This window comes from Gobio gobio, assembly GCF_949357685.1.
Source record: "Gobio gobio genome assembly, chromosome: 25".
Lineage (NCBI taxonomy): Eukaryota > Metazoa > Chordata > Actinopteri > Cypriniformes > Gobionidae > Gobio > Gobio gobio.
In genome coordinates this window covers 14033274-14060845 of record NC_137121.1, presented here as the reverse complement: position 1 = coordinate 14060845, position 27572 = coordinate 14033274, and the positions used below count along the sequence as shown (strand labels likewise).

At 38.3% G+C, this 27572-nt stretch overlaps 1 protein-coding gene across 2 annotated transcripts in view; it reads right to left on the bottom strand.

Annotated features, from left to right (window-relative positions):
• The window catches only part of agbl1 (AGBL carboxypeptidase 1), a 228607-nt gene that overhangs the window by 41391 nt on the left and 159644 nt on the right, over positions 1–27572 (bottom strand). For both annotated transcript variants that reach the window (XM_079809969.1, XM_079809970.1), the window contains exons 20-22: positions 13554–13683; positions 11474–11605; positions 8817–8993 (exon numbers count right to left, since the gene is read on the bottom strand). In XM_079809969.1, the coding sequence (XP_079666095.1) occupies positions 8817–8993; positions 11474–11605; positions 13554–13683 (439 nt within the window). The remainder of the gene's footprint in view (positions 1–8816; positions 8994–11473; positions 11606–13553; positions 13684–27572) is intronic.

Below are 27572 nucleotides of genomic sequence, written 5' to 3'. Positions count from 1 at the left end.
TAGTATATATTTAGTATATTTTTTTTATTTCATGAAATGAAAATCAATGCCTGCACTGAAGCTCTATTTTCAGAGTTTCTCCAACCTTCAAACTAACAAACTACCAGGTCTAAACATCTGATGTTGAAACAGACAGTATTTACAGCCTATTACATGATTTTAAGATGAGGAGATAAATTACCCACTGAAAAATGTTCCACAGTTGCTGCAAACTCCCTGTAGGACTCACTAAGCTAAAATCAAACTTTGCTTCACAGTTTTGTTTCGACACAAAAGTGTTTATCCCAGCTGCGACTAAATTGAACCTAATCAGAATGTAGCACTCTGCATACTTAATTAAAGGAACTTTGTACCAATTTCATCAAGCCTCTCCTTTATCTTAATCCACGTTTTTCCTCAAAAAACGTCAATAGCTGATTAAGTTTAGAAGAGAAAAGAAGTGCAAAGGAAAGGAAGTGGGGAATTTCATTCGGCAGCCTGAAATTGCAAAGCTAAGGTGATTAAAGGTGCCGTCTTTGTGATGCAAATGAGATTCCTTTTGAAGATTATCCTTCGTTTGGCAAAAGACACCTCTGCTTTGAGTGGGAGACCGTCAGAAAAGGTCCTACCGGTGTCATTGGCAATCTGGGAAAATGGATAAATTTCACTTCATTTTCAGTCTAGAGCAAAAATGCTTGCCGGGATCCCACACTCTTCATGGAATCAACAACCACAAGCTATGTTGTTTAATGCTGCGTTCACACCGAATGCAAATAGAGCGTCTGGAGCGAGTGATTTCCATGTTAAGTCAATGTAAAGGCGTTGACGTGCGTCTGGAGGTCCTGTGGCGCGATAGATGCGATTTTGTCTCATTCGCGCGTACAGTTCGCACGAAAGACGCAAATTGAGCGTCTTGTGCGAGTGATTTTATTTGGTGCTTTTTGTGCATTCGCACGTTTGAAGCGAATTCGCATCTGACGCCCGAGTTGAAAAATCTGAATTTTGGCGTCTGTTCGCGCAGCGTTAACCAATCAGGAGCCTGCTTGCTGCTGTCACGTGGTGAAGTGACGTGATAAACTAATGGCAAGTCAATAGTGGATGAGAAACCCTGCGTAATTTAAAAATACTACTGTTATTATTGTGTCACAAAATATAGTTTTAAGACTTTTTCAGGCAAGAATGTAGTTGTTTAAAGCTCAAATCTGTGGTTCATTTATAAAGAGAGCGCCTTTTTGAAAATTTTATCTGCCGTTTTCGGAGTTGTGAGATCCAGTCGATCAGCGGGCGTTCATCGCTCGTTAACCCCGGCGAGAGCAGCCTTTCCTCGGCTAATCCTTCTGACGTTTGCCGCTGGCTCTGATGTCTCTGTAGTGGTTAAACACGAGATATCATTTATGTAGATCTAACAGGCAATATTTGGTCTCATGAATATATCATTTGTTGCCTGCCAAATAGTTTTGACTGAGGGCAAAGTGAAGTTTCGTAACTTTATATTTTTATTTTATAACGCTGCTGTTCCATTAGCAGAGTACCGGACTTGTGTCCTCCCGTCCTTGGGAGTTTGTTCACCTGAGTCCAACTTGGCAAGTCTGAACTTGGGTGCGGGACAGACGGAAGTACCGCTGAAAGTGGTCGTCATCCAGGCGCAGCTCCTTGAACGCAAGATCAAACTACAAGCTTCAAACACTCGATTTATATGCGAGTCCAATTCACTGTAGACGCGCAAATGGATTCATAATGTTCAAGCTAGACAAGTCCAACTAGACATGATAGACGCGAATTTGACACTCTATTCGCGTTTGGTGTGAACACAGCATAACAGCTGATTGATTTGGTAACGTTACATGTCCATCAAAGTATGCAAAAGCAAGCGTTATTCATCGTCCCCGTAGTTGTGTATCTGATCAGTATGGAAGCTTGTTTCCACCACTGAATAAAAAATAAAAAAGGTAATTGCGACTTTTTATCTCACTTTTTATCTGACCTATTCTCTCGCAATTGCGAGTTCACAAATCTGACTTTTTTTCTCAGAACTGCATGATAAAAACTTGCAATTGCGTGATATAAAGTCAAAATTGTGTAATATAAAGTCGCAGTTGCTAGTTATCAAGTCAGAACTGTGAGTTATAAAGTCAGAATTGTGTAATATAAAGTCACAGTTGTGAGTTATTAAGTCAGAATTGTGTAATATAAAGTCGCAGTTGTGAGTTATAAAGTCAGAATTGTGTAATATAAAGTCGCAGTTGTGAGTTATAAAGTCAGAATTGTGTAATATAAAGTCGCAGTTGTGAGTTATTAAGTCAGAATTGTGTAATATAAAGTCGCAGTTGTGAGTTATAAAGTCACAATTGTGAGTTATAAAGTCAGAATTGAGATATAAAGTCACAATTGTGTAATATAAAGTCAGAATTGTGTAATATAAAGTCGCAGTTGTGAGTTATAAAGTCAGAATTGTGTAATATGAAGTCGTAGTTGTGAGTTATAAAGTCAGAATTGTGTAATATAAAGTCGCAGTTGTGAGTTATAAAGTCAGAATTGTGTAATATAAAGTCGCAGTTGTGAGTTATAAAGTCAGAATTGTGTAATATAAAGTCGCAGTTGTGAGTTATAAAGTCAGAATTGTGTAATATAAAGTCGCAGTTGTGAGTTATAAAGTCAGAATTGTGAGATATAAAGTCAGAATTGTGAGATATAAAGTCAGAATTGTGTAATATAAAGTCAGAATTGTGTAATATAAAGTCAGAATTGTGTAATATAAAGTCGCAGTTGTGAGTTATAAAGTCAGAATTGTAAGATATGAAGTCAGAATTGTGTAATATAAAGTTTCAGTTGCAAGTTATAGTCAGAATTGTGTAATACAAAGTCGCAGTTTCTAGTTATAAAGTCAGAATTGTGAGTTATAAAGTCAGAATTGTGAGTTATGAAGTCAGAATTTTGAGATATGAAGTCAGAATTGTGTAATATAAAGTTGCAGTTGCAAGTTATAGTCAGAATTGTGTAATATAGAGTTGCAGTTGCGTTTCACAATTTTAACTTCATAACGTTCAATTGCAAATTTATATCTCACACTTCTGACTTTATAACTCACAATTGCAAGTTATAAAGTCAGAATTGCGAGATATAAACTCGCAATTGTGTGAAAAAAGTCTGAATTATGATGTAAACGTGCAATTGCAAGAAAAAAAAGGTCAGAATTGTGAAATAAATGTCACAATTATCTTATTTATTTTTTACTCTTTGGCGGAAACAAGCTTCCATAGATCAGGGATTCCACAAGGCAGTGATGACATTTCAGAGAGAGCGTTACTCTGAATAACCCAGGCTCTGATTTACTGACTGAGAACGTAATTAAGCTTCGCTCCATTCCCGAATCCCAGAGCTTGTCTGAGCTGCTAATTGGCATGAATTAGCTGTGAACAGAGGGAGTGTTTCTATCCACTCCCCACTCTTTTCTCTCCCTCTTTTTTTTAACGTTTCCACTCTCGTCTAGCTCACATTAAAGGACCCGGAGAGGGCCCACTTGAATTGGCTCCACAGTCTAATGGTCTGCCAGGTTCCTGACATCGGCAGTGAATATTAGTACAGACTTTTTAATCAAGAGACTCTCGGGCTGCCGCCCATTGCTAAAAGTACATGTACCAAAACATCTGGCCTGCCAGCTGCACTTGTGTGCGCCGCTCGTAATGAAATGTCTGATTTTCTGATCCATTAGTCCAAATCTATACACATTTAGAAGCTCATGCGTCCTGCATATTGTCCGACACGCTCTTCAGACACCAACAGGGATTCGTTTTACTCTGACATTGGCCATTCGGATAGGTTCGGAAACACAAACAATGACGTGTAGTTGTCAATCAATGAAAATATACATTTATACATAAAAATATATCAAATATTAATTATAAAATAATAAACATAAAATAAAAATTATGTTAATTATGTAAAAAAACTTTTTTATTATTTATATTTAATTTTTGTAAAATCCTATTACACTGTGTATATATATGTTATTATTATATATTAATGAATATTAATATACACATTTTATGTTATATACATTTATTAATGACGTATTTAAACATCAATACAGTGTCTATTTTAGCTGCTGAAGTATTGAGTGCACAAAAAAACATTTTTCCACATTAACACATTTTTCTAGAAACAGTGTGTTATATTTTTTGAGTGACTAAGGCTGTTCCACACACTACTGCCTTGAACGAAGAAAGCAAAATGGATCTAACCAGCACAGTGAGAGACATGGACATTCCAGATGCACAACAACAAGACGAGGAGTACATCAGAGTCTCTAGTCTGAGAAACAGACCCCTGACTGGTGCTCTGCTGGCAGCTTCATTGAACAGAACAAACTAAACATCAACAGTCAAGAGAAGACTCCAAACTTTTAAGCAGAATGCCAGAGAAGATCTAACACTGAACACTACCAAAAAAAACTGTAGATAAATAACAAAAATTGGATGGTAAACAATAATGAATGGATAACTCTAAGGTCTTGTTAGTCAATCATGCCTTTCTGAGAAAGAAAAGGGCTGTTCTCACCTGTCCACCTGCTAGCTGGCACATATCCTGTCTGTTTTATTTGAGCTAAAAGTCCCATTTTGACAGGAAATAAGGACTTAAACTTAATAAAACATCTCCCTCAAGAGCTGACATTCTCCTATCAGACATTATTCCTCAACCATTAGTGCTTTCCGAAAACATTTTTCTTACGTGCAGAACCTTTAGAGGTGCAGTCCTTGGTCAAGAGTAATTCGGCACCCTGTCCTTTATTAAAGGGCTGCCAGACCTCCCAGAACGTTCGCAAATGTCACCGCGTTAGAATCACTCTACTTTGACTAAATACCATCTGCCAGTATCGCTAATATTACCAAGTTTGGCCTGTACAACATGACTGTTTGCTAAGCTAGCTGAGTCCCAAACCAAGTCCTTTTAAGGCAAGTCAGTTCACTCGGTGGCCACCTAGGTAACGTCCCCAGGGAGCTATTTCTATAGCTACTTCCTATCCACTCGTACAATTTGTCAAGATCACGTTTCATTAACAAATATCAAATCAGCAATACAATCACGATGCATATTTGTTCCATCTGCTGTATCAAACTAGGCAAAAACTCAGCAAAAAAAGTGAAAATTAAAATGAATAAAAAACCTTCTGAAAGTTAATTGTCAGGGAAGCTAATACGCAGTTATCTAGGCTACGTTCTGAAACCGCATGTGGCTAAATAAGCAGGTTAATGAATGATTATTAAACTTGTAGATGGGGAGAGGATGAGTGGATAATGAATACCTGGGAAAATGAGGGATGGTCCCTCAGACGGCATCATTAGAGAAGAGGACGGCAGTGGGAAGGCCAGACGGAGAATGCCAAGGGATGAAAAGAAGGTCAGATTTAAGCTAGGCGCTTGCAGCTAATCTGCTTAAAAATGGAGTGTGGTATGTTTCAGCCAGGGATAGTTCACCCCAAAAAATGAAAATTCTATCATCATTTACTTAGCCTCAAGTTGTTCTAAACCTATATGAGTTTCTTTGCTCTGTTGAACACAAAAGAAGATATTTTGAAGAATGTGGGTAACCAAACAATTGCTGGTCCCCATTGCCTTCAATAGTATGAAAAAAAAAAACTATGGAAGTCAATGGGGACCTAGTGTCGTGTAGCCAGACCTTCAGACTGACGGCAGAAGGTCTGGGCCCGGTTGCATGAAACCTCTTAAGTGGTTGTATCCCTAAGGAGGAAAAATCCCTGAGGCAGAGCGTTCTTTAAGAGCGTTGCAACAAACGCCTTAACCGTCACCCTTACCTAAGTGTTTAAACTAAGCTTTTCGCGATAGTTTCTGGCAAAACACGGCAATGGAGAAGCGGTTGATATAGTTACGAAATCTCACGCAATAAACAGAACATAACGGACCACTGACTTTTAAACAAGTCTGACATTTACTAAACTATACAGCTGTATTACAATATTTGAGTTATGGAAAATATTAAAGGCGGTCTGACGAACGACCAGAGGTGGACAGTAACTAAGTACATTTACTTGAGTACTGTACTTAAGTACACTTTTTGAGTATCTGTACTTTCCTTGAGTAGTATTTTTTCTGGAAACTTATGACTTTTACTTAACTACATTTGAAAGACAAATATCATACTTTTAACTCCATTACATTTCTATCAAGGCCCTCGAAGTAGAAAGTCGTAGCCGCTTTGAAAGACAGTGGATTATTTGTTTTCTTCTTTAAAACGTGATTCTTTTTTTTTTTTTGCAGACAGCCTATCAGTAATCACTCTTGTAGGATCACATGAAGTTTCCAAGTATTTTTTGAACACTAATCAATTGATGGCAAGGCGGCAGTTCCCAGATGCAGTGCGCGCAACCATGGTCATTACTTAAAAGTTAAAATTCAGAAGAGCAGACGTGGATAAGTCTGAAAAAGTGCGACGACACGAAAGTGCACACAGAAAGCTGCCTCTCAGACGCCAGACCACAAGTACTGAATTTAAGTCTATTGAATCCACTAAAATGTTAGACTAAAACAAGACTAAACTAGACTAAAACTAAAACAATTCAGATGCCTAAAATGTTATAATCAAAAGACTATAACTAAAACTAAATCACAATTTTCTGTCAAAATTAAAACTGGTATGAAATATGGTTGGTCAAATGATTTTTATAGATTTACCCGCCAAGTTGCCATAGACTTGTGGATACAGCGCTAACGCATAGGTAAGTTCGACAATGATGTTAGTTAGCATGCAAAAACGTAGTTGGGCTAATAATGTTAACTAAAGTCCTTTCAGAAATGTGTTTTACATAATCCTGTCAAATAAACACAATGTAGAAACCTTTCTTTTCTAGTATGATTTTGACTTTGATAAGAGCTTTGTAACTTTTAAACAAGTATTTAAATGAGTTCAAGGCATGTCAGATGGAGCATGACTGGCTTAAACCACCATGATGGAACAGAGTGCATTCATACAACAATGCAACAATAATAAAATAATGCGTTTACTTTTACTTTTGATACTTAAGTACTTTTAAAAGCAAGTACTTCTGTACTTTTACTTAAGTAAAAATCAATCTTTACAACTTTCAGTTGTAATGGAGTAATATTTGACCAGTAGTACTTTTACTCAAAAAAATGTAGTTGTGTACTTTGTCCACCTCTGCGGACGACACAGGCCGCGCCACTCACATTATTTTCCATTAAATGACATTATATACGTCCAACTCGTTGTTGTTGTTATTGTATTGTACTCACGCATCAAAGCCACTTTGTTCACAACTTCAGTTTGGTGATTATTCACTGATGCCTTCGGTTGTCCTAGACGCAACGTGTGCTAACCAGCTTTACAGTAATGGAAACAAAAAAAATCTAAAACAAACTGGACCAAGGACAAACAGCATTTTTTTTAAAGACAGGGGAAAAACACCCAAGCCTGCCACTATAATCAGTCACTCTTGCGCACAAAATGAAAGCCTGCCATGAAATAATGAATTCAAGTGCACAGTGGAAGTAATGAAAAAAATATGAAAAACTTTGGTGTTGAATGTTTATTTAATCAATATACACCATGTCACGTCATACTTTCAACAGGCTTATTTTTATTGATTGGTAAAAATGCACATCGGTGCATTCTTTCTCAATTAACATGAAATCATCCATCGCGTTTGAGTTCAGCAGATGACTTAAGGGACCTATTTTTTTCCCTTCATTTTTTAAGGGCTAAATGGTTACTAAGGACTTTGTTGCAACACATAACAGAACTTAAGGGAAAACTTAAGCATTCAAGGGAAATAATTAGTAACAGCCTTAAGATTCCTTAAGTGGACCCTTAGGGTTTTTTCTTGCAACTCATGTTTCACTAAGGGTACCCTTAACCTTGTAACTAAGGGTTTTCTTAACTTAAGGGCTTTCATGCAACCGGGCCCTGGACTCTATCGCAGCTTTCATTGGTCAAGGACCGCCCAAGAGGAGTTTGACTGACATGTGACGCAACCAATCACAGTTCGTTTTGTTCCGCATCATGTTAAGGGGCGTGAAAATGTAAAGTTGATGTCCCTGCAATAACAGAACGCCGCGCATCTATAAATGATTCATTCAAGAACGTTGTGCATGTTTACTACAACAATGGAGCCGCAAAATTCACATACTTTAAAAAATCCAGCGTTTAGTTGATCCTGGTAAGCGCTCATTGTCACAGTTGTAAACACGACGGCGTTCTTCTTCCACGAGGGAGTTTGGAGTCGCGGCATTTGTTTCCAGGTAGACCGTTAAAGAATGCAACACACATGTCTTGTGGACATTCTGTAGAATTCAACCAATCAGATGACGACTTCGAAACTCCTGAAGTGTTTCCAGGGTGTGCCATATGCATCAGACGTTCAGCCAACGGTCCGTGGGCGTGACGTCTTAGGCTGAGACTAATGGGGATCAGAAACTCTTTGGATGCCAACAGAGTTGTCTTCTTTTGAGTTCACCAGAACAAAGAACTCATACAGATTTAGAACAACTTGAGGGTGAGTAAATGATGATAGAATTTTTGTTTTTGGGTTAAAAAGTTAAAGTCTCATTAAAAAGTTAGATTGTTTGAACATGTGTTTGACTGTACTGTATGTCTTGATATGTGGCAGCTTATAATACTCTTATCCATCACTTGATCCTCATTAGTGAATGAGATGATGATCTTTGTGCTAAAATTCTGCATACAAAAGTGGCGCAACCATTTAGTGAACCCTCTGAGGTTTATCAAAACTACAAAGTACAGAAAAAGAAAAATAGTTAATTCACTAAACTGTGTATTCGGCCCCTTCATCTAAAATGGCTAACCTTGTAGATGCCCTGATTGCAGCCGTTGTAAGTGCTTTCCATGGTGTAGCTTCGGAGAACGCCGATCTCCCTCCAAACGACCACCCGCGCTGTGGACGCCCGAGACTTCTCCACCAGATAGTTGCAGTTGTTGAAGGAGAACGCAGGGGCTATTCTGTCCAGAGTTTTTGCGATGGTCTGTCGATACAAACAATGTATACAGTTTGAAAAAAAATCATGTACTTCATTATATATTGCATCGATGGCAGACATCAGACAGACAGACAGCTAGCGACGCCATATTTTTCACATTACAGATTCCACAGATTTACATACGCCTTTAAACTGTCCTTTAACTCAATTCATCACAGCCTGCATGTTGGGGAGAAACTACCTTGGGTACTAAACTTCAAACACTGGCTCACAAAACAAAAAAGTTCCATACAGGATGGAGACATCCATGCCAATCAGAAAACAATAAGTCAGACAATAAAGTCATTCTCACTGTATAATTGGATACATATTACAAAAAAAATAAAGATGATAAAATATATAAATGCAGTGTTTTTCTCTCTTTCTGTAAGGCCAAAAATAGTTTTCGGGGATGCTGTAAAACAGACAGAATTTATTGCAGCAAGGTTGCTTTTTTATTGCTCAGAAGATGTAATTGAGACCTCAGTTTTGTAACACTGACAAATCAACTTTTTTTTTCAGATATTTCTCCTAAAATAGGAACCATAAAAATGCAAATGTACAGTACCTACACACACAACCATTCAAAAGTTTGGGGTCAGTTTTCTAAGACTTAATATTTGTATTCACCAAAAAAAAATTTAATTGATCAAAAGTGACAGTAAATACATTTATATTGTTACAAAACACGTTTTCCACAAAAATAAAGCAGCACAACTGTTTTCAACATTAATAATACGAAATGTTTCTTGAGCAGCAAATCAGCATAATAGGATGATTTCTAAAGGATCGTGTAAGACTGAAAACTGCTTTTACATTGTTACAATGTTAAAATATATTATTATATAAATATTTCACTATTTTACTGTATATACGATTGTGGCGAGGTGGGCGAGCGAGAGACGTGGGAGGAGCGAGCGAGACCGGTGCATGATTGAGAAAGAGCGTCACCTACAATGCCTGATCCTCTCTCGTCCTTCACTGGTGTCGCTCGTCCTTATATGCCTCCGGGCTCCCTCATGAGAGGACTCGAGGTGACGCTCATTTTCAATCACGCACCAATCTCGCTCGCTCCTCCCACGTCTCTTGCTCGCCCACCTCGCCACAACGATCAAATAAATTCCGGCTTGGTGAGCATTAGAGACTTCTTTCAAAAACATAAAAAAAATATTAGTGACCCCAAAATTAATATAATTTTTTTTATTATAATTTTTTTTTAATCGTAGACTGGTATCTTGGAAAATCTGAGCACAGTTTGAGACAATTTAGACTATGGGCCAGATTTACTAAACAGGGCAAATTAGTGTGACAGCGCAATTCCATTTGCAATAAGGTCAGCCACAAAAAATAACCCTGTCCACGCCTTTTCAGCACTAATTTATCACTGCGTGTCTTTAGTAAATCCTAACAGTAGTTTGTTTTTTAACGCCAAAAAGAGGGTTTGCGCTGATGCAAGCTGTTACTAAATCTGGTTTCTCAGGAGAAAATCTGCTGAGCGATGTGACGCAATCACAGCCAATCAGAACATATTATGTTTAATATCCACCAATGTGGATCGGGATTTGGGGCCAATGAGAGTTTACTGTGAACAGAGAAAAGTGCAATGACATGGTAACAAAAACCTACAAAAGATTAGGACTAACCCTAACAGGTCTACAAAAGATCTACAAAATCTTGTCAAGGGACAAAAACAAACATTCACCTCTTTCTCCATTTTTACCTTATTATCATCCAGAAGAAACATTTGAGGTATTAAAGGTGTGTTCACACTTGTGGTTCGGTTCCCTTGGTTTGTTTGGTCTGGACCAAAAAAAACATAGTCCTGGTCCATGTTCAGATTGGCATTTTTAACACGGAACTTAAAGATACCGAACCTAAAGGCATTGGGATACATTCACAACTTGATTGGTCGGCTTTTATGACGTATTGCCTATTATGAGACGGAACTTACCGAAAATCCAAAACAATGCTGTGTGTTGTATGTGCATAACCAACAGTATTTTGACCAGCTGAGAACTAGTGAAGAGCTTATAAAATGTGTAAAGGAGTCAAAACAACAGCAGGAATCCCTCTGTCACACACACAAATAAGATCTGCTGCGAGGACACGCGTTTCTGAAGCCTGTACCGAACTGTGATGGGCAACGTCACGACTGTGAGGAGAAGACAACAGGTTTGCGTGAAAATTCTGTCTTTTTTAGGGTCTCATCTTCCAGTTTTTAGTTCGTTTATATGTCTTTGGTCCTTGTTGCATTAATATTTCATTCAAACCGCACCAGAGTTTGTTTGGAAGCTGACCGAGACTGCAAAAACTGTGCGTTTGGTGCACACAAGGGTTCGGATGTCAGCGTTCACAATTATTCAAATGAACCGCACTAACATAGCTATCGCACCTGGGTTCGTTTTAATCAAACCAAACATGCCAAGTATGAACACACCCTAAAGAGATCTTTTTATGAATTTCTTTGTCATAGGCAGTAAGCGTACCCTGTATCCTGGGTCTTCTTTCAGGGAGACAGTGTTAATGGGAGATCCAGACTGCCACAGGGTTTCCTTCATACTGCAGCCGTACAGAAACACATTCTTCTTCCTGGAGTGACCGTGGTAATCGCAAAACACCTGTGGGATGTGATAACACAGCAGTTTTTCAAAAGATACAGAGCCAAATGGCAAGATTGTGTTGTATTTGTACGTGAATAACAGCCAAGGACAATGAGTTCAAACGCCAGGTGGAAACAAAGGTTCTTTTTTAGCTTTCCTGACATGACAGCAACACAGCGTTAACTTTAGGCAGAGCGGCACATAATTAATCTTGTGACAGGACACACATATGCGTACGACGAGGGGAATAAAATGCTAGACAATGCATCGAGTTTAGACTCTAACTCAAATTTTGTCTCTTGACACTGTGGCTGCTAATTGGAGACATGATGCATGTCAGCTTTTTGTAAAGGCTCAACAAGAGAACTCCATCTTCATTCATTAACTGCTGCAAAAGTCACATTTTTTTCATTTTTCATTGCAGGTTTTGGAGAAATGACAACGTTCCTTTGACCAGGTAGGCTGAATAATTATTAATGTGATCAATTATGAATTGTGGCATAATTGATATGTAAATCTGGCTAATTGTGTCAAAGTATTTGGTTCTTCGCAACAGGTCAGTACCACTCAAAATTGTTGGTGAACCTACTTCTGTTGCTTTGTTTTTTCCCTCCTGACTTGCATAGATAGGGCAATGGGTCCATTACTCCATTTCCTGAGAAGCCTCTTTTGATAAAGGACAGGGGGTGGAAAGGGACGGAGGTAAAGATAGATGCTATTCTTCAGTGCTTTAACAGCATCAAAAGAAGCTCAAAGGCACAGGACAAGACTCTATGAATAGACCTGACTAAAAATAAAAAAAGCTCTTAATTTTGTAAGGAGACACAAACTAGAGGTCAACTAAAACTCTGACTCTTTCTGCAGGATAGATAGTTGCGGCAATAGGTGGCAGCGGTGACTGTCTTTATTAAGACATTCAAAAACTGTCTTTATGAGTGTGTTATTGAATAATTTACTCAACTGATTCACTCAAAATGCAGATTCATTCAGGAACAAAACAATTGACTCTTTATGAGTGAGTCATTTGAAACACTCATTGATTCTGGAAAGAAAAAAGAGACTCCATTTTGCATGCTACATAAATAGTATTCTGGATTATTAATCTTGAATAGTATTTAGGGCGGATAGTATGCAAATTAGGAAAAAGTTCTATTTAATAAAATAGTTTTATTAAGGATTTGTTCAAAACCTCTGATACATCTAGTAATTGAACAAGTGATACAGTGAGTTCGACTTGAAGCAGCTTAAATGAGTATTAATGAGTGTGTCTTTGAATCCTTTAATCAAGTGATTCATTCAAAAACATTCATTTATTCATTCATTCAGGAACGGAACAAGTGAGGTTCTGTATGAGTGAGTCACTGAATCCTTTACTCAGCTGATTTAATTCAAAAACACTAATTCATTTATGCAATTAAATGATATTTGAATGATGATATTTAATATTTCCATGCAAAAATATAGAAATATACCCCTGTCTGTTGCCTTGTCACTGAATTATTAAATCATTTGACAGCCCTAGTGTCAATTTATCAGTCGGCTGAGGTCAATGAATCATTTATTAACTAAATCTAAAACAAAATCTTTTTTGCAATGAGCAATGATAATATATCTACTCGTCTTAAAAAATGCATCTTAGTTAGTCACATTTAAGTCTTTCTGACATGATTTCATTACTTGTAATGAGGTTCATTTAATCAATTTGATTAAATTAGTCATTTCAAATTGCATTTGTTTTTTGATCAACACTGAAGTGCATAGATCCACACAGGCCTCATTCTTCAGTCTGTATGGTCTACTATCCAAATCGGTCTTACTCAACACACATTCATGGCTTTGGTCGCCCCTGACCTGCATCTAGTAGCGGAAAGCTTCAAGATCATGGAGCAATTTCCGGCGAGCCCCTCGTGGAACTTTAGGATTCAATAGGTCAGTTACAGTGCAGCGAGATTTAATGGAAACTTACCAAAGGAGTCCTGCCTATGCTGTTGAGGTAATAGAGGAAGCCTTTGGTGTGGTAAATTGTGGGGCTTAAATTAGGGTCCGGCTTCAGCCACTGTCTGTTGAGATCCTCAGCGGTGAGAGAACAGCGATTACTGAAATAAATGAAAAGAAGAGAGATTACAAAGAACAGAAAGCCAACTTTAAACTAGTCTAATTTGGATTTCATGATCTCTTTAATGCATTTCCAGGGATCAAAGTAACATCAAAACCCATCTGAATTCGCAATCCAATATCTGATTTAGCGTACCTGTCTGTTTTAAAACAAGATAACCAATCTGACTCTCTCTGTGCTTGTCCGTGTACCTGTGTGAATGTTAAAACCAGCAGAATTGTGACGCTCCCATATCAGCGTTTTCCTTTACAGGTTACTGAAAGGTCGCCGGTGAACAGAGCTATCTAGCACACCACACAACCAGTCTGTTGATTGGAGAGCGAGTAGCAGCTGAGCTTTATCTCCAGACAAAATCCTACTGGCATTTGGAGGCAGCTTGCCAACTATAGACTCCCCCACATTCAGCTCCTGAAAGCCAATTATAAGACACAATGTTCAAACATTAACAAATTGATAGGCCGCGTTTGAATTGTTCTCTGATCACAGGTGACCGTGTGATGATTTCTCTGCGTCGCTCTTGATCTGGAATGAGCTGAAGCCTGTAATATTTTAGTAAAACACAATCGCCACCTGAAAATAAATATTACGCAACAAAATATTCTGGGTTTTTATCAAATTCTGTGGTTGTTTTCACAGACATCTTCAAAAACAAAAGATGGAAGCTGCAGTCTTTTTTGCCTCTGAACAGTTTGCTCAACCAGACTTTTTCAAAGGATATCGGCGATTAAATGCCGTTAGATGCATTAGAAATTAAAGGAAAAACAGAACCGCATGGCTATAATTACAACACTCTCAGAAAAGCTGCGTCTCACTGCTGAAGAAGTTTGAGCAAAAAGCCACAATCTTCAGAGACTTTCATGGTAAACAAAAATGCTATAGTCGAGGGGTCTGGAGACAAGGAAATTACTGTATTTTGTAGGCGACAAAACACGGTTGTTCTGGACGGTTTCCAATGTACCCCAGGGGGCAGCAAAGCGGAAACGGCAAGAAAATTGTTCCTCCCCACAGCTGTCTATAGTTTAAAGTGAACCTGCATAGGGGAAATAAGAAAAAAAAAAAAAAGAAACACTGGATGTCAGCTGAGATGACTTGAGAGTTAGATCAACATTACCCGTCTGTCTGTTCAAGCCATGTTTACACCACGCGATTTCTGACTTGGATTTCCAACTAATTTTCTCTCATTATGTATTAATTGCTTGATATTTAAATAAATATCGTAAATATTTGATGTACCAAACTGAGGCTTTTGCAACAAACGACATCAATGACAATGTTTTTTCCTCTCTTTTTGGGGGGCACCATTTTGCTCTTGGCAGGAATAATTTATGAGCACTTCTCTGCTCTTCCGTCTGATGACAACTGAGAGGTGGAACAGTATTTTGTCCCATTTTATGGTTCTCCAAAAACTGACAGCTCCTTGAACACGTACTGCTTTTAAAATGTCTACTTCTCAATATTTCACCCAGTGCACCGCAGTGCATGACACATTCTGCAGTAGCCCAAAGCAGCCCTGGTCTCAAAGGCCAAATATAATTCAAACAAAATAGCTCCAGGTTTAAAATGTAAGAGAACAACACAATTACATCATCCAATAACAATTAACACGTGACCCGGATGTCTATGGGCCATTTGACTCAAATCTCAAAAACACAGCATTTAATGATAATTTTGACCCCACCCACCTCAAAATAAACCCCCATTGGGCATTTGACTCCACCCACCCCAAAAACATAATTTCTAATGAGCATTTGACTCCATCCACCTCAAAAACAGAATGTCTAATGACCATTTGACTCCACCCAACCTAAAAAAACGGACACCACCTACCACAAAACAGAATGTCTTATGACCATTTGACACCACCAAATCTAAAAAAACAAACACTCAATGACAATCTTGACTCCACCCAGCTCAAAAAGGAACACCCAATGGGCATTTGACTCAACCCACCTCAAAAACAGAATGTCTAACGACCATTTGACTCCACCAAACCTAAATAAACGAACACTCAATGACAATCTTGACTCCACCCAACCTCAAAACGGAACACCCAATGGGCATTTGACTCCACCCACCTCAAAACACAATATCCCACAATAGCCATTTGGCCTACGATTAAAATACAATGGTTGGGGTTTAATATTTACCAAAGAAATAACATTCATTCATAAACATGTTAATAATCAAGAGAAAGTGCTCAAATAGTAATTAACCCATGTATTATAGGCATTTGACTATCTAAAAAAATGGTAATTTGACTTCACCCACTTCAAAAACCAAAAGTTTGATGATCATTCGACTCCGCCCACCTGAAAAAAATGACCAATTATCATTTGGTCTTCGCTCACCTCGAAAACTCAATGAGTACTTGACCCAACTCGACCTCACAAACGAAATACCCACGGGCCATTTGATTCCGCCAACATCAAAATCCTCCAATCAAATGCCTCCTAACTAATTGTCAAAAGCAAACACATCACGCTTCAGCATGCAAATGCTAACTGCTCTAGAAACATTTATTTCACAGCGGGCGAGAGCTAGTTAAGACTTTAATTAAGAATACTGTTGTTCAAGTGTATACGGATTATAATACAATCATCGTTTATACAGTTTATGATCCAAAAAGTTATAATGAAGCCATTAACGCAAGTCACTCCCCCTTTATAATCACCCGCTGAAAAATAGAAAAGCATTTGATGCTCACTGAGATAAGAAATGACAGAACAGTGGGAGTTTTTGGAGAGAAAACTGTATCTCATACATTTGTTCACATTAACTATTTATAAGGATATGAAGTGGCTGACAATGAGAGGAATCAACGCAAGCATCACCTCAGAGAGGAAGTGCTGTAGCTGTAGTGCTCTGTTGACCAGACACATCACTTCATCCAGAGATGAGTTACAGTTCACGCTCAGTTTAGCTACAACACAGATAAATTAGAGAAGGGGTGGGAAGAGGGGTTATCAAAGCCCCATCTCGCTCTTCCAGTCACATCCGTCCTATACCAATCTATTTTATGGGTCTTCAGTGTAACTGCTAAGCATTATGCAGTGCGATATAGATCTTGTATAATTTGCTTATGATTGATTTGGGAACCATTAGGAAAGGACACAAAAACGATTGCTTGTGCCACATGATGTAACAATAATCACAGAAATCGATAAGCAATCCTGGAGTTACTTAAATTGTATGATTGTTGGTGTGGAGCAATTCCCTCCCAAAGTGCTGTGTTAAAAAAAAAAAATATATATATATATATATATATATATACAGTATATATGTATGTATGACAGGTGAAGTGAATAACACTGATTATCTCTTCATCACAGCACCTGTTAGTGGGTGGGATATATTAGGCAGCAAGTGAAAGGTCCTGTTCTTCGTGATCCCATTTTTCAAACTTTAGTTAGTGTGTAATGTTGCTGTTAGAGCATAAATAATACCTGTAAAATTATAAAGCTCAAAGTTCAATGCCAAGCGAGATATTTTATTTAACAGAAGTTCCCTTTCAAAGCCTACAGCGAACGGCCGGTTGGGACTACATCCTGGTACATCCTGCTTTAATTACGTCAGTAGAACAGTTTGTTGACTAACCTCCGCCCACAAGAATACACGAAAAAAGGGGCGTGGTCTTGTTGCTCCCTCGTGTAGAAGAGGAAGTGTTGCGTTCGGTTCGGTTCGGTTCGGTTCGGTTGCATTTGTCGCCATGTCGTTCAGACGCTGTTATTTTCATCCCGGAGTCAAATCACCTTTGTTTGGCCTTCAGGGGCTGTAGTTTGAGCGCGTTCATCTCCCCGTTATGGTAAGAGGCGTGACCTTCCCGGGCAACATGCCCTAAGCTGCTGTCGAATCACAACACGGGAACCGCTGGCACAATCAGAACTCGTTACGTATTTCTGAAGGAGGGACTTCATAGAACAGGGAAATCTTTCAAGCCGTTTTGAGGACAGTGAAAACCGGTATACGGATAAGTAAATTGTGTGAAAAATACTGTTTTTTTACACATGAAACATGAACACATGTTATATTGCACACTGTAAACACAATCAAAGCTTCAAAAAACACGAAAAACGGGACCTTTAATACAACAACAAAAGACAAAAGAGAAAATCACTCTCTGCTCTTGACTGAAAAACTAATACAGTAGCTTTAATAAGAATCAATGTATATTTTATAGTGAAGACTATGTAGTGTTTTATTTTCACATTTATTCATTCAATTTCATACTTAAATGCTGCTGTACTGCTCTGAGCTGCAAGTGTAAATATTTATATATATTTATTTTATATTACACAATACACTAGGAATGTGTACAAGGTTTTTTTTTAAGTAAAGTTAAGTTTTTCAATTCTTTTAAAGTCCCTGTAAAGTCAAAACTAAACATGTGTTCTGAGTTCCTCACACCACAGATAAATGTGTTATTAACCACCCAGCCAAATTTGAATCATAAAAAAATCCGGGAAGTACATAAAATAGCTTATCAAAAACCTGAAAAAATGAGCAGCATTCTCTGCTCTCAAACGCTGGGGGTGTGTCCGCTGTCGGCGCCGAAACCACGCCCACTCGCGGGAAAGCGGCAGTAGCACACAAGACAACACTCACTGATCACGAGCGTCTATCACGACGCACCAGATGTCGGCGGGACGGGAGGATGAAGGCCTGGGCGGGGGATAGTCGGTTCTGCAGCGGATTATCAGTGAATCCCAGTTGTCTCCGGTGAAACTTTGTAAAACGATCCGGTGTAAAGTCACTGCAGAGGTAGGTGTCGGTGATGATCCTCAGCTCTCTCCATCAAGGTTGCTGTTCACAAAATTAATCCACCTCTTCATCGTTTTTGTTTTGTAAGCTGTAATGTAAGTTGTTGACTAACAGTAACTAACAGTACTAACAGTAACTCGCTAGTCGCGACCGAACTGATGCGAATGTGCTCTAGTTATGATCGTGTTAGGGGAGGAGCCAGGCTCGGTGGCTCCAGTGCGTCATCGAGCCACCGTTTTAGCCCCGCCCAGAAAATCCTGAACACAGCAACGGTGAAAAACTGTTTAACGGTCTAACTTCTGAATTCAGTACTTCATAGTTCACAGTCTTTGTAATTTGTTTCAGCAATACATTTCTAACATTTATAATGTGTTTAGAAACAAATCTCAGAATTGCCTTTACAGGGACTTTAAGTAAAATAAAGAAAGAGTATTGCAATAAAAAAATAGTCTTTATTCTCCTAACCTCTTGCTGTTCCTGTCGCTTAAGAATAGAATAGCAAAAAACTGATGTGACTAGCCATCAGAACCGAACCGAACCGAAAACCGTGGTTAAAAACCGAGGTATGTATTGAACCGTGGACTAACTGTATTGTTGCATCCCTAGTACAAACCATATAATCTATCCCCCTACACTAACCCTACCCCTAAACCTACCCATCACAGTTTACGAGGCCACAGGGAGTGTTCTCATAAACCATGTTTACATTGCAATTCCCATGTAATTATACACATTTGTGTCCTCATAAACCACATATACCTGTACACACTCACACGCCCCTCATTTTCAGACTGTTGAAATACTCAATTATCAGACTGTTATAATACTGACATCATCTTTGGGTGACCGTAAAGTGAAAGACACCTGCTCTCAGCAGACGTTAACCCACTGAACTCACACACACTAGTATACTGCGCACACAGACACTTCCTGATCAACTTACTGAAGCAGGACAGTTCAATTTACTCTCATGGTTACAGATAGATCAGTTGGATCAGTCTCAATAGCTTTTCGTCGCCTCGGCTAATGAGGTTATATCCTCGTTTTCTACTCAAATCTCCATCAGCTGGAGATTGGGGCAATCAGTGACGTTTAGTCGAGCGAGAAGTAAAAAGAAAAGCTATGAAAGATGTCAGTATTGTGAACTGACTGTTTCTGGGGAAAAAAAAGGATACTATGGATGTTTTTGAGCCAATCATTAAGGTCATCATGACAACACTGATTGGATGCTGGTACCATTAAAATGTATAAGAATGTAATTGACAATCTAGCTAATAATACATGTATACATACAACAAGTACACTTGTCACTGCATGGTACAACAAAAGCAAAGAGGACATGTAGGCTGGATTTACACTGGCACAAAAAAATCTTTTTTACTCACATATGACAAAGATCGGAATTTGTTGCAAACGTGAAACACAAAAATCTACAGAGATCAGATTTTTTCGCATCTGATCTGAGCCACTTACAAATGTGGTTTTAAATCAGATACATACCCGATATCTGAACATCTGACCTACATCTAAACACGTATATCGGATTCCCTTTGGAATTGCAAGCCACCGCAAGGTGAGGGCGAAACGTTTGCTGACAAAGATAGCTTTTTAATGTTGTATTATGAAGCAGATGTGTGTATGCATTCGCTCGCAGCTTTTTTAATTGAGGTGGGAACTTTATAAAGGAATTTGCGCCGACAATGAAATATTCAGGAGCTGGTTTTCAACATCTGCCACATAATGCTGGGTACACACTAAAAGATAATCGGGGCGATTTTTGGCCGATTTCTCCCCTTCTGACAATCCTAGGTAAAGTCCCGATTTTCTTAATGGTTCAACAGATTATTTTATCAGATTTTCCTGTGGTGTGAGGTGTGTTAAAGGGTTAGTTCACCCAAAAATGAAAATTCTGTCATTAATTACTTAACCTCATGTCGTTCGACACCCGTAAGACCTCCGTTCATCTTCGGAACACAAATTAAGATATTTTAGTTGAAATCTGATGGCTCTGAAAGGCCTCCATTGGCACAATGCACGGTTCACTATCAAGACCCTTAAAAGGTACTAAAGACGTCGTTACAAAGTCCATCTCACTACAGTGGTTCTACAATAACTTTATGAATCGGCGAGAATAGTTTTTGTGCGCAAAAAAACCCTAAATAACGACTTACATAGTGATGACGATTTCAAAAAACGGCCTCATGAAGCTTCGAAGCGTTATGAATCAGTGAGTCGAATGAGCAGTTTGGATCGCCAAATTTCAGCAGTTTGGCGGTTTGACACGCGATCCGAATCATGATTCGACTCGTTTTAAAGCCTTGCTAACATTTTAACATGCGCTTTTCCGAGCGCGCGCATTAAACGCCTGTCAAACACGTGATTACCGGACTAAGTAGTCTTACTGCGCTAATACTGTCAAATACACACAAGGTTAACATAAACACAGTCGGTTATGTCTAAAGTGAAAGTAAAATTGGCGTGTCTGAATATCAGATGCACGCAGGTCTTAAATTGACAGCAGCACAGCCTAGTGAACACGCTGTCCTTAAAGGGACAGTTCACCTCTAACATGATGTCATTATTTAGCCTACTCACTCTAATATTGTTTCAAACCTGTATTCATTTCTCGATGACAGAATTTTCATTTTTGAGTGAACTATCCCTTTAATGTTAATACAACAACAAAAGACAAAAGAGAAAATCAGTGGTTCTACAATAATTTTATGAATCGGCGAGAATAGTTTTTGTGCGCAAAAAAACTCTAAATAACGACTTAAATAGTGATGACGATTTCAAAACACGGCCTCATGAAGCTTCGAAGCGTTATGAATCAGTGAGTCGTATGAGCAGTTTGGATCGCCAAATTTCAGCAGTTTCAGTACTGATTCATAACGCTTCGAAGCTTCATGAGGCCGTGTTTTGAAATCGTCATCACTATGTAAGTCGTTATTTAGGGGTTTTTTTGCGCACAAAAACTATTCTCGCCGATTCATAAAGTTATTGTAGAACCACTGTAGTGAGATTGACTTTGTAACGACGTCTTTAGTACCTTTTAAGGGTCTTGAGAGTGAACCGTGCATTGTGCCAATGGAGGCCTTTCAGATCCATCAGATTTCAACTAAAATATCTTCATTTGTGTTCTGAAGACGAACGGAGGTCTAACGGGTTTCGAACGACATGAGGGTAAGTAATTAATAACAGAATTTTCATTTTTGGGTGAACTAACCCTTTAAGAGTGACTGAATCTGCTCAGAAGAACGTCACCCCGATTTCGAACATGTTGAATATTTACGATCTGAAATCCAGTTGTGTGGGGGGAACCCCGAGGACAAACGTGCACATGAATTATCACATGAAACAAAACAATACCCAATCAGAAAGCAAGCTAACGGAAGACTCACCTCCAGCTCGCGCTGTAACATGTAAAGTCCATCTTCACACTGTCTCCATGACTTCATCTAAACACCCCCCCCTAATTTTTTAGTAAATAGCAGTCCATACACTACAAGCGCAATTTCTTCTTGCCGGTCATCCGCCATTTTTGTTTACTTTAGTCTGGTTTGAGATGTTTTGATGCGAGAGATTTTGCGAGATTTCCTGTGTTCACAGGCGGGACATGCCATGTTTGTGGTCTCTCAAATTTTGAAAATATTATTAGAGTTTAAAAATCTTTTAGTGTGGCCCCAGCTTAAGTTTTATAAATAAAACCGCTTTACTACTGAAGGCTACATTATATTTCTCAGCAATGAGGTGATAACTTAGCTATAATTAAACCAACAAGCTTCACTATTAGGCTACTCTTCCTCTCCCTGTCTCTCTCTCTCTCTCTCTCTCTCTCTCTCTCTCTCTTTCTCTGGTTAATTATTTCACTTCAGAATTCTAGATCTAATGAGCTGTATGGATAAAATAACAAAAACGGAAAAAAATTACTGTTATTTCCCTGTATATATATGAAATCTGAGAGCCAGGGGCCAGTTGCATAAACTAGGCCATTATGTTAAGACAGTGTCTTAAGATCTAGTATGAGCCACTAGCAGTTAGGCAAGTGGCATTCAGTCTTACTTTTCGTATCAAATAAGGCCAGTCTATGTTTTTATGTAACTGATTTAAAAAAATTATGAACAGTCTTATAGAAAAAAATGTATGTCTAACTTGTAAGACTAGTCTTAACGGTTTATGCAACCGGCCCCAGATTTTGCACTTTTCGGTCAGATTTTGCACGGTTATCTTGGCCATGCTGGCAAATAATCATGGCCACCTGACATGAGTCATATAAATAATAGGACGGCCATTCAAAAACCAGAGGGTCTACCATGTGCAATCACCGGCAATCATTTTGAGTGAGAATTAATATAAACATCGGATACCAGTTGTGTCTTAAGTGAATGTAAAAAGGCAGGCCAACATTTTTTTTCGGATATTTTACGCATTAAAGGTGTAGTTCACCCAAAAATGAAATTTCTGTCAATAATTACTCAATCTCATGTTGTTCCAAACCTGTAAGACTTTCGGAAGGATCTTCGGAACAAACATTAAGATATTTTTGATGAATTCCTTTCCATTCCATTGCAGTCTATTGAGGGTCAGAAAGCTCTCGGATTTCATCAAAAATATCTTAATTTTTGTTCTGAAGATGAACAAAGGTCTTACAGGTTTGGAACGACATGAGGGTGAGTAATTAATGACAGAAATTTAATTTTTGGGTGAACTAACCCTTTAAGCCTTGCAGTGTGAACACAGCCGTAGAGTGTGCACTGTTTGGTGGGACACAAAGAACTGCCATTAACGGAAATTGGAAAGTGAAAATTCATTTTCACTTTTGTTTGTAAGGTGCTGATGGCATGGATGATAGAGGTTGAGGTCAGAGAAAAACCAGCCGACTCTGTGAGCCCAGATCTGATGATGTAAAGCCTTTCTCCCACACGTTTTCTCTGACTCATCAGTACTTAAGGGAACGGGTGTTTGTTGGTTCACCTTCAAGCTGAAAGTGTAGTGTTATTTGTATTTCAGCCATCAATAATGGATAGTGCTGTTGGCTGTTGTTTGATTCATGAAGAGAAACCTGCAGGCCAGTTTTGACAAGTTTTCTCTTCTGTCTGCGTATAAAGGTCTGTTCACATCAAGTCCAATGATTCTCAACAATAGTGCTTTATTGTTTTTAAACAAATCCGTGTTTTTTGATCTTTTCGGAGAACTGACTTGCAGGCGTCTTTTAAACTTTCTTTTTTCTAACTTAAAGGGGGCATAACACAGTTTCTGCCAATCTCATCTTAATCTTGAGTACATAGAGTAGTATTGCATCCTTCATAAGTCCGAAGAGTCTTTCGTTTTATCATATTTATAAAAGACAGATATGCTGTACTGATTATTTTTCCGAAAATAGCTGAACTCGTGAAGGCGTGCAGTGGGCGGAGTTAAAGAATCTCAAGCACACAACATTCCCTGGATAACTTTCAATTCACTATAAGTTTGTGTTGTTGATATTATATGCACTTACATGCAATTTTGGCCATATTCACCATGAGAATCCAAATATTTAAGAATACTTTCCGGATGCACTGTATGTATTATATACATCCAACCAGCCCCATTGTGAAGGAATTCATAGACACGTTAATCATAGAGTGTATTGTTTTAAAATCATGTCAAAATTCTGACTTTGTGCACATAAGCCACAATTCTGTAAACTTTTAAACTGCACAATGCAGTAATTATGCTCTACCTTTATAGCACATTCTTATCGGTGGAAGAAGAGGGGCAAGCAAGCGTGAAGAGCATTTGGGAAGTGAATATAGTGAGACGTGACTGTTATGGTACAATATAACTTTGAAGAGAGGCTGCAAGGATTATCATGTTCATAATGACGTTCCATTCACAATGAAAACTACAGGAAGAGAGAATGATGAATCATTAAATGATAGGCGTTATCTTGAGGCAGAGTCTTCCATTTAGTGTGCTTAGAAAAGCAACTTTTGGCATTTGTTTAGAGCTAATGTTCCTAACAGTGACTTATAAATGGCAGGACAGCAGTGCCAAAACAAGTTTTGAAAAGAGGAGCTGCTGGCGAGCTGCTTGTGACGTCAGAACATGGTGATGGTTCTGTTCATGAATATTAATTTGGTTAGGTGTCACTAAATGGCACTTTGGATTACCTAGCAACCTAATTAACATTATTTTGCCAAATCCTTCTCATAGTTGGTTTCAGAAATCCATGTCCTAGTCTACCACTTAGAAGATTAGGGGTGATGGTCTGCAGGATGAAAATTAATTTATCTAAAAATAAAATATAGCTTTGCTGTCTGTCCTTCTGGGAATTGGTCACGTTTCCCTGTGGTAATTTCAAAAATAGAAGCGTTACAATTCTTATAAGTCTCTACTTAATGACCGAAGAGACAGTAAACCTTTAAAAAAAAATCTAATGAATGATTTCCAGTGTGATGCTTTGCATCATTTCAAGAATAGGGAACAATCTGTCACCCCGGTGAATAGTGTGGTGGGTTGCTGATTGACTCTGACTCTGCCACAGAAAATCAGTGGAAAAGAAAATGGGGCACCATCTTTCATAAGCAACACAACAGGGACAACAGAGAGAAAAGGTGGGCATTAGCTAAACCTTGAGTTCTCATCACAACACATTATGAAAGAAATGAACAAAAAATGGATCTTGCCGCTCAAGGTCGCAGAGGATTTGTGTGCTTTAATAAAGCAAGTAAAGCCGGTGAAATCTGCAAACAACTGTCTTCATAAAGAAAGCATTCTGTTACATAATGTACTCAAGTTTGACAGAAGCATCATGCCCCCTCAGATTTTTGAACGTAATTTATGAGAAAAAAAAAACAGTATGTTGCACCCGGTGTTGTGGAAAGTTACTTTTAAAAGTGATGCGTTACAATATTGCGGTACTCCCTAAAAAGTAACTAATTGCGTTAGTTACTTTTTATGGAAAGTAATGTGCTACGTTACATTTGCATGACTTTTTCTCTCCAGGGCTGGGCTTGCTCGTTTGTGTTTTTAATAACAAAAAAAAAGTGAAATGAATAAGCCTCAATCTGAAGGAAAAGCAAATTAATGCCTGTACAGTAGAGGGAGCAGCTCAAGCACTTACATCAGCAATAAAACACAAAAAATGAAACACAAATGTGATCCTGGACCACAAATCCAGTCATAAGGGTCAATTTTCATCACCTGGAAGCTGAATAGATAAGCTTTCCATTGATGTATGGTTTGTTAGGATAGGACAATATTTGGCCGAGATGCAATTATTTTAAAATTTGGAATCTGATGGTGCAAAAAAATCTAAATATTGAGAAAATCGCCTTTAAAGTTGTCCAAATGAAGTCCTTAGCAATGCATATTACTACTAATAATACATCTTTTATTTATTTACGGTAAGAAATTTACTAAATATCTTCATGAAACATGATCTTTACTTGGCAAGGCAAGGCAAGTTTATTTATATAGCACATTTCATACACAATGGTTATTCAAAGTGCTTTAGATATAAAAGGTATTAAAATATTGATAGAATAATCACAACATATGCATAAGAAAATAAAATACCATGTATAAGAAAGAAAATAACAATACTAAATTTGGGGCTCTGACTCTGAACAGAAGAGTCAGAGATTTTCGGTTCGTGAGACACACTAGTAGCAACCTGGCTTCCTAGTGACCTCCCTAAATATTTATTTTTAGTCATTTTAAAAGTAATGCGTTAAAAAAGTAATCAGATTACGTAACTCGCGTTACCTATAATGCGTAACGCAACACTGGTCGCACCATCTGCAGATCATATGTTTTAAAATAAACACTATAATTTACCCTGAATCCCCTTGCACACTAAAAAAAGCATTTTTTATGATGCTGAATACTTGAGCAACAGTAAACAAAACAAGAAAACAGCCATATTTGGTTCACTTCCAGAAAATGTGTCAAATATCTGTTCTTTTTGCATTGACATATCTGTGCTGAATTACCTTGGCTCTGCAAATTAGATTTCTCAGACTTCCTCAAACAGTCACGATGCATACCTTTACTTTCCGTTAACCTTGAGCAATGAAATTGAGATGCTTTTCTCCTTGTTAGTAGTGACTGTCCCTTCTTTGCTTCTGAGTTAAATATAATTTCCAATACAACATATGCCTCTTTAGTCCCTCATCCCCATTCAAAAATCTGGCGGAACTATCGTTCCAGTGCGGAACCGGCTACATGACTGACATGTCCCGCAGGACAAATCCTAGGGAATGAGAATGGGGAGCAGATGTAGGACACGAGAATAAATGACAGCTACAACAGACACTCTATTTGGTTAAAAACGGCTTTGTTGTTAATATAACCAATCAAGCAATTCCTCAAGCACTGAGTTCAACCTCCCACATAACCAATGAATATACAATAGATTTTGCCTAGCAGATTTTACATTGAACATCAAGTGGCCACACAACACAGTACCAAAATGGTTTATCATACAAAAGTAACAATAATTTTTTTAAAGTGCCCCTATTATGGCATTGACAGGTTCCTATTTTTGTCTGGGAGTCCCCAACAACAGGTTTTTTGTCAACAACAACATTGTCTTATAATATGCATTAAATTTGACCTTATTTGCTCAACGACTCACAAAGGATTCGCTCAACGATTCATTTTTCCAAACCCCTCCTTTGCGTGACGCTAATCTGCGGTGATTGGTAAGATATACTGCATGCAGCACATGTCGGAAATGGAACACCTATAACCATTACTGGATTACGGCTTGTGAAGTCTTGAAAATTTTATACAGTGTATAAACAGACATGGCATCAATTTTGCCTTACAAATTCGAGCCAGAGTCTGACGAGGAAACGTTTAGAGTTGCTGATGAATCAGAAAGTCAATCGCAAACACGACTGGAGCAGGACCTTTCTCAAAGGTAATCTGATTAATCTTGCTGTCTGTCGCCATTTGTTAATTCAGTGTAACACGTCACAGACTAATTAATTGCCGAATTTATTTAGGTGCACGTGGAACTCTATTAAAATGCCAAGTGAGGCTGAAAATGCAAGCTATATGCTGATGTTTAGTCTTGACGTCACAACGAAACAGCTTGGGATTTGTTTTAAAAACGATTTGTTT